The sequence below is a fragment of the Salvelinus namaycush genome, chromosome 2 (assembly GCF_016432855.1).
Source record: "Salvelinus namaycush isolate Seneca chromosome 2, SaNama_1.0, whole genome shotgun sequence".
Taxonomy (NCBI): Eukaryota; Metazoa; Chordata; class Actinopteri; order Salmoniformes; family Salmonidae; genus Salvelinus; species Salvelinus namaycush.
In genome coordinates this window covers 40,448,123-40,456,038 of record NC_052308.1, presented here as the reverse complement: position 1 = coordinate 40,456,038, position 7,916 = coordinate 40,448,123, and the positions used below count along the sequence as shown (strand labels likewise).

The 7,916-nt window shown below is 41.5% G+C and overlaps 2 protein-coding genes across 2 annotated transcripts; one reads left to right on the top strand and one right to left on the bottom strand.

The window, feature by feature from the left end:
• Positions 1-79: 79 nt before the first annotated feature.
• On the top strand, positions 80-3,085 carry LOC120026053 (gastrula zinc finger protein XlCGF48.2-like). Its single transcript, XM_038970840.1, has 2 exons — positions 80-315; positions 1,548-3,085. The coding sequence occupies exons 1-2, from the start codon at positions 90-92 to the stop codon at positions 2,429-2,431; spliced, it is 1,110 nt and encodes a 369-aa protein (XP_038826768.1). The 5' UTR covers positions 80-89; the 3' UTR covers positions 2,432-3,085.
• A 225-nt stretch (positions 3,086-3,310) lies between these two features.
• On the bottom strand, positions 3,311-5,514 carry LOC120026042 (zinc finger protein 615-like). The gene is made up of 2 exons (XM_038970829.1): positions 5,230-5,514; positions 3,311-4,866 (listed from the first exon to the last, which is right to left on the bottom strand). Exons 1-2 carry the CDS (start codon positions 5,414-5,416, stop codon positions 3,659-3,661), a joined length of 1,395 nt encoding a protein of 464 aa, XP_038826757.1. The 5' UTR covers positions 5,417-5,514; the 3' UTR covers positions 3,311-3,658.
• Between the last annotated feature and the right edge of the window lie 2,402 nt (positions 5,515-7,916).

Sequence of the window (7,916 nt, the reverse complement as noted above, 5' to 3'; positions counted from 1 at the left end):
CATGATGCTCTTTAGTTCGGTCAGAGCTATCAGAGCGGAAACAAAGATCACAATCATCGTCACTTCCGTGAAACTAGACGTAAACAAAGATGGTGGATTGTGAAAATACTACTCACACAGAAAACAAAATGAAAAAATTGGAATTGTTGAATATATTTCTCACCGAGAGATTAACCACGGCTGCCAATGAGATATTTGGGGCTGTGAAGGGTACTATAGTTGAGTACCAGACAGAAATCGTTCGTTCCAAGGAGGAGAACAATCATCTCCGAAAGCTGCTGGATATCGCTGTTCAGCGCGTTCTACTTCAAAAAGGTATAGTAGCTAGTTAGCTAAATGAACGCTAGGTTACCAACCTATTTTTATTTCTCAAAATGAGGGAATTGGTTGTTGTTGGACTCCATTAATTAATCTATAGAAAATACATTACCAGAATTTGTTTATACGTTATTGCTAAGTATTTGAGAGAATTAAAAGCCTACTAACGTTAGATACCGACCCTACCATTACGCTTGTTTACACTGAGCTGCACTGGGGTCGGAACGCATTCATTGTTACATTACGGGTGCGTTCGTAAATTCACTCTATCTACTCCGATTTAAGAGCACCCTCGTCTGAGTGTACCAGAGGGCAGAATAACTGATGAATTTACGAACGCCCTACACCCGTTGAATAGGTCTGATGTCAGTAAGCATAGCGTAATTAAATTGTTGCCAGCAGCACAGTTAGTCACCAATGCTCTGGATAACATGAAAATAGCCAAACCAGCTCTGCTAGGGCGAGTAAAATGGTCAGAGTGGGGTGTTCTCTCATTATGTGTCTGGAAGTAGCTAGCCAGTTAGCTTGACTGCGTTGAGGTCAGAGAGCTCGGATCAACCTTACTCCTTGGCTAGAGCGTCCGGTGTGCGCTCTGAATGCTCCGTGAGCTAAATTTACAAACGCCCAGAACGCACTCTGGCACTCCAGTTTGAATTTACTAACACACTCTAAGACACCTTATACAACGGGTGGGTCTAATCCTGAATGCTGATTGGTTAAAACCGCATTCCAGACGGTGTCTATTCCACAAGTTCTCACCAGCTAACTCTATGACGTTAAAATGCCTATTTACTCTATTCCATCTGACGGCACAATCCACTGTCTCATCAGCCCAGCCAGACAATTTATTAACTTGATCTCCACTATAAAAAGCATCTAGATATTATCTCACATTTCATTTAGACTAACATTTAGTTTTCAACAGCAAAGACTTGTATAAACCTTGCTGTCTGTGTCTGACATTTGCAACATTGTTTCAATATTTAAATTCGATCTCCAGATGTCCCATAATAATGAACGTGTCGGGATGAGACAGACAGACAGACAGGCAGGCAGCTTTTCTCAGCCATATATCAGAATCATTTTTATGGATATATACAAAGAACTATCAATAGAAAACTGGTAGTTTGCCATCTTTCCAGCTTCAGTTGGAATTGATTGTGTATGCTGTGTTGTTCGCTGAAATAGAATTGCCTTTACCAGACTTTCTTAATTTCTTTTCCCTCTAGACTGTCATACTATCCATCTCACCGAAGATGCATCTTCACCTGAGCAGCAGCATCGTGAGCAGGCGTGGACCCCCGGTCTAGGCCAGGAGGACCCAGAACCCACACAGATTAAAGAGGAACAGGAGCTCAGAAACAGTCCTGAGGACGAGCAGCTTCAAGGGCTGGAGTCTGAAACCAAAGGAGAATCGATATATACGCCTTCTTTTTTGAAAAGTAACTGTGATCAGGACCCACCTCAGCCTTCACATCTTCCCCAAACTGTGAACAACAGAGAAGGAGACTCTTTAGCCAGAACCATATCTAATAAGCATATCAAAATAGAGAATGAAGGAGAAGGCTACAGCACATTAGAACCAACCAGTGACTTACAGCACGTCTTCACCGTGAATTCAGACTGTCTTGCAGCTCGGAGTGAAAACAGTGCCCAACCCAATATCAACAATAGAATTCAGAGAGGACTCTCAGAATATGAGGCCCCACAGCCACAGGGAACATATGAAAGAGAAAGTATTGGTCTACACATACACGTTAGAGACCAGAACACCACCAAGCTGCCTCAACAGAGATCCCCCTATCAAGCCCAAGGTATACAGAGAGTGTATCCTTGCCGGGAGTGTGGGAAGTGCTTCAATTTCTCTTGTCAGTTAGAAGTCCACATGCGATGGCACAGCAAGGAAAGACCATTCAGCTGCTCTGTGTGCCGAAAAAGCTTCACCACCATCAGCCTGTTGAGGAGACACCACCGCATTCACACTGGAGAGAAACCCTACCGCTGTCACATCTGTGGGAAATGTTTCAATCAGTCGGCTCACCTGAACACCCACTTTAAAATTCACCCAGGGGAGAGACCACACAGCTGGAAAATGGCTCAGTCAAAACGTTAACAGCAGAGACATCTACACTCAGAAGGAGAGTAACATGTACATCTGGGCAGTTTAACTATTGTCCAGGATTTAAGACACTAGAAGAACCAGTGATTTATGTTTGAACAATGCATTACAATACAGTGAGGACTGGTGATGTTATTCTTTTGTAATTATATTAGATGCAGAGGGTAGAAAATCCATCTTATTCAACCTAACTAGATGCAATCAATCAATTTATTTGATCATCCTTATCTATTTCCCTTTAGGACTTGGACCTGACTGCTGGGCTGTATGATTAGCCTATTAGGGTCTTGCCATAGTTATCCTTATCCCTAATGATAATAATAAATGGGACTTTAAGCACCTTTCAAAAACCATAAGAACACTGCACAGCAAAGAGTATAAAACAAGACAATAAAATGAATAAAAGCTACTTATCTTAGGCTAGGGCTGAGTAAGGGTGAGCTAAGCTTAGGTGAATGCAAGACTAAACAAGTAGGCTTTGATATTGTTTTTGAAAATGGTGATGGAGTCTGAATTGCAGGTGGCTTGGGGAGGAGAGACTTCCAGAGTTTGGGGGCAGCGGTGCTAAATGCTTTTTTAGCAACCAAGAAATGGCGGAGCGATTTCTGCATAGTGCATCTTTAACTGTTTTAATAAATAATTGGTCTGTTTCAAGTCAGGATGACTATTTGTGCAATCTTCTACCATCCAGGCAGCAGCAATATGTGTGGGTGTAGTACCATGTCAAGTGTGTACTGTGGTGGCGTCTTCTGTATATAAGAATCTCACTTTTACACTATTCGTACTATTACCAACAGTCCTACCCAATTTAATTTACAATACGGCAAGGGACAAAGGCTTTCTCAAAATGACCTTTGTTCAAAAAACATTTGCAACATTTGTTTTATTAAACCATTACATTTTGTGCAACACAGTCAAAATAGATTTGACATATTTCAATATTTAAACAAAGAGCCTCCTCAAACCACACACATGGAAGGTCTTTCAGTTCAACCAGTCACATACACATTTTCTAAACATGCAATTTGAATTAATCCAGTAGCAGGTCTTTGTTAGACACACCACTCTGTGGCTCCCCACAATGTTATGCAAGTTCATGCATTCATTATTGTCTACCTTTTTCAACCTAAAGCAGTGACTTCTGAGATACAGTATGTATATAATTCTAGATATCAGTACTTTTCAAATCTAGTTTAAACTGACACATTTTCCCCACGCAAATCACGATTTCTCCAGTTTGTGAATCAAGCTCATATGCCTTCTAAGGGATCCCATCCGATTGAAGCGTTTGCTGCATTCATGGCATGGATGCGGTTTCTCCTCTAGGTGAGTCTTCATATGCACTGTCAGGGCTTCACTCACAGCGAAGGCCTTGCCACATTCTTCACAGCGATGCGGTTTCAACCCTGTGTGACTTGTCATGTGTGTGGTCAGGGATCTCTTCACGGGGAAGCCCTTTCCACAAACATGGCAACGATGCGGCTTCTCCTTTGTGTGTGTCCTCAGGTGCATCTGCAAGCTTCCTTTTCGACTGAAATGTTTACCGCAATCTTGACACTGAAATGGTTTCTCCCCAGTATGAATGACTTGGTGTGTTTTTAAAATGAATGATGTTTGAAAGCGTTTTCCACACACAGGACACTCAAATGGTCTCTCACCGGCATGAGCCCTCACAATATGCACTTTCAGGTTGGCCTTATTAGTGAAACATTTACCACACATCTGGCAAAAAGGTTTGGCTCCAATGTGTGTTAGCAGGTGATCCAGCATGCGGTCTGTGGACTCAAAGCCATTTCCACATACACCACAGACATGATCTTTATCCTTTGCATGCATTCGCACATGATTGATTAAATGATTTATGAAGTCAAAAGACTTTTCACACACTTTGCAAAAACACGGTGTGGCTAGTCTTTGGCGGCGTGATTTTGTACGGCATGGAAACGTCTTATTATCTTGAGAAGTGGTTTGGGTGTTGTTTGATTGTAATGGTTGTAGCCCTGATGGTAGTCCTCCACTGTCCACCCCATCGTCACTTTCACTGTTTTCAGTCTGAGCTGCAGAACTGTCAGGATTTACTGCAGAGAGGGACTGAGAGTCACTGGTTGGTTCCCAGTGAGACCTACCATAACACTCTTCACCAGGTTCTGTTTTGATCTCTCCTGTTGTGTTGATCGATAGCGATTCCCTCTCTCTGTTCTCCACTATTTGGATGTGGTAAATATGTGGCTCAGGTGGTTTCTGATTACAGTCCCTCAAAATGGAGTCTTTGGTTATTAACTCCCCCCTCTGACTGGTCCCAAACTCCTCTGGTTCCTCTTTAATCTGCGTGGGCTCTGGGTCTCCCTGGTCCAGACTGGGGCTCCACTCCTGCTCATGGTGCTGATGCTCAGGGAGAAGCTCTTTGGAGAGAGTGAGATGCAGTGGGTCTGGAGGGAAGAACAAAAACATAGCTAACTCACATATGCTGACATTAGACATACAATCTAAATATTATTAGAATATATGCCCTGACACTATATGCCCTGACACAAGTTCCAGATGCTTATTTGTAATTTCCCTTGATTTCTGTGACCAAATCATTACAAAAATAAATATTTGTTTTTGTGTATGAGACTTGATGTATAGCTTTAAAAGATAATGTCTTTGCCATAGCAATCCTAAATGAAATTTCACATCCTAATGTGAATGAATACACTCTCTCCATTGTTAAGCCCTTTGGAAGGCACATCAGACACAGAAAGACGGAATGTGGCTTTAGTTAAAGAAAAGAAAATCAGTAAACTGCAAACCTGCTTTCGGTAACTGAGGTTGGAAAGCGATATCGAACAGCGATCGTAAACGGTCGTTGTCCTCCTTTGAACGGGATATTTCTTCCTGGTAATCCGTTATAGTTTTTTCCACGGCCCCAAATATTTCAGCAGCAGCCGCTCTTAGCCGCTCACTGACAAATAGGTGTAACAACTGTAGTCTAGACATTTTCTAAAGAAGCAGTTGACCTCTTATGTCCGATACAGTAAAGTGTATACCATTGATATATATCATACAGAGAAGCGATAAGGGTTTGCTCCAATGGCTGTATATTTGCTCCCTTTGAGTCAGTCAGTGATGTAGCCTACAAGACGTTGAAAGTATTTGTATTACCGCCACCTACTGTGCAGGCATGCCAGGCATTTGCACTGTTGGTTTGTGTGATCTGATCTATGGATGAGATTGAACAACACATTTTCTACCCATGTGCCTATTTTTATTAACGCTACATACGCACAAAACATGCGTGCGCTAGTTTTCACGCAAAAGTTGGAATTTATAAAAACTTGAGGTGAGAATGTGCGTATCCTCCTGAAAACTTTAGACCACGCCTAAGCACAGTTTTAAGTGGTTGAAGTATTGCACGTCTGAATACTGTAATGTCAAATTAATCGAATATATCTTAACCATTGCAGATACATTCCTCACCTTTTCTGGCCATGTCAAGTTCATATTCCCAAGGTTAGTTTTTGCATCATAAAGGCATTGTGGTTTATAACATACAGTAGAATTCAATCCCACTATTTTCATGTTTTCATAGGAACTTATTGACTTAGTTTTTTCTCTCAAAATAGTTTTCCCCCCTCTCCTCTTATGTTCGCTCACTTGCTTTCATTTTCTTTGACCTCTCAACATTTAGGGAATGTCCCTCCCTTTCTTTTGCTTTGTTGCAATTGCTGTTCAACCGTCCGTAGCTGTTTAACTGACTTCTCTTTTGCATTGTTTATGAAATCTGCACTTTTATTTGTCGTGTTAGGATTTAGAACTACACTGGTTGCACGTCTCTCACTGGTGTTGAAGATAGCTGTGGTAGTTCATGATCAGGCATAAGAGTGTACAAAACATTTGGAACACCTGCTCTTTCCATGACAGACTGACCAGGTGAATCCAGGTGGAAGCTATGATCCTTTATTGATGTTACTTGTTAAATCTACTTCAATCATGTTAAAGAAGGATTTTTTTAAACATTGAGACAACTGACAAATGGTTTGTTTATGTGTGCCATTTCGAGGGTGAATGGGCAAGACAAAAGATGTAAGTGCCTCTGAACAGGGTATGATAGTAGGTGCCAGGGGCACCAGTTTGAGTGTGTTAAGAACTGCAACAATGCTGCGTTTTTTCACGCTCAACAATTTCCCCATGTGTTCCAAGAATGGTCCACCACCCAAAGGACATCCAGCCAACTTGATACAACTGTGGGAAGCATTGGAGTCAACAAGGACCAGCATCCCTGTGGAACACGTTCAACACCTTGTACTCCATGTCCTGACGAATTGAGAATGTTCTGAGTGCAAAAGGGGGTGCAACGCAATATTAGGAAGGTGTTCCTAATGTTTTGTACACTCAGTGTACAATGAACTAATTAAGTTGAAATGTATAATGAAATTCATGAGAATAATACCATGCTGTTCTCTTGGCAAGGTATTCCTCTTTTGATAGAGGATCAGCATTTATCTATGCCCTGTGTCGTGCAGCCTTCTCCTTGTTGGATAAAGTAATCTGTTAAAAGATAGTTGCAGAAAAAACATATCTAGGTCTATTTATTTATATATGGACAGGAGTGTCAATATTTGCAGTTTTCTTATGAATGACACCAATATCCCAACATTTTAGTTCAACCATGGACGGTTACCCTGTTTGATATTGTCTCCCTTGGATATGCCAAAACAGTACAAATGTACAATGCTTTGTGATAAATTGATATAGTGCCAAATAGAAGACAACGTGAAGAAATACACTAACACATACAGTGGGGCAAACAAGTATTTAGTCAGCCACCAATTGTGCAAGTTCTCCCACTTAAAAAGATGAGAGAGGCCTGTAATTTTTATCATAGGTACACTTCAACTATGACAGACAAAATGAGAAAAAAAAATCCAGAAAATCACATTGTAGGATTTTTTATGAATTTATTTGCAAATTATGGTGGAAAATAAGTATTTGGTCACCTACAAACAAGCAAGATTTCTGGCTCTCACAGACCTGTAACTTCTTATTTAAGAGGCTCCTCTGTCCTCCACTCGTTACCTGTATTAATGGCACCTGTTTGAACTTGTTATCAGTATAAAAGACACCTGTCCACAACCTCAAACAGTCACACTCCAAACTTCACTATGGCCAAGACCAAAGAGCTGTCAAAGGACACCAGAAACAAAATTGTAGACCTGCACCAGGCTGGGAAGACTGAATCTGCAATAGGTAAGCAGCTTGGTTTGAAGAAATCAACTGTGGGAGCAATTATTAGGAAATGGAAGACATACAAGACCACTGATATTCTCCCTCGATCTGGGGCTCCACGCAAGATCTCACCCCGTGGGGTCAAAATGATCACAAGAACGGTGAGCAAAAATCCCAGAACCACACGGGGGGACCTAGTGAATGACCTGCAGAGAGCTGGGACCAAAGTAACAAAGCCTACCATCAGTAACACACTACGCCGCCAGGGACT

What these genes read in the sequence shown, in the direction of transcription:
- LOC120026053 (XM_038970840.1), top strand. Translation starts at nt 90, where the DNA reads ATGGTGGATTGTGAAAATACTACTCACACAGAAAACAAAATGAAAAAA. An exon ending in GCGCGTTCTACTTCAAAAAG is followed by an intron (nt 316 to 1,547) that starts GTATAGTAGCTA and finishes TTTTCCCTCTAG; the next exon opens with ACTGTCATACTATCCATCTC.
- LOC120026042 (XM_038970829.1), bottom strand. Translation starts at nt 5,416, where the DNA reads ATGTCTAGACTACAGTTGTTACACCTATTTGTCAGTGAGCGGCTAAGA. An exon ending in ACCTCAGTTACCGAAAGCAG is followed by an intron (nt 4,867 to 5,229) that starts GTTTGCAGTTTA and finishes TCTTCCCTCCAG; the next exon opens with ACCCACTGCATCTCACTCTC.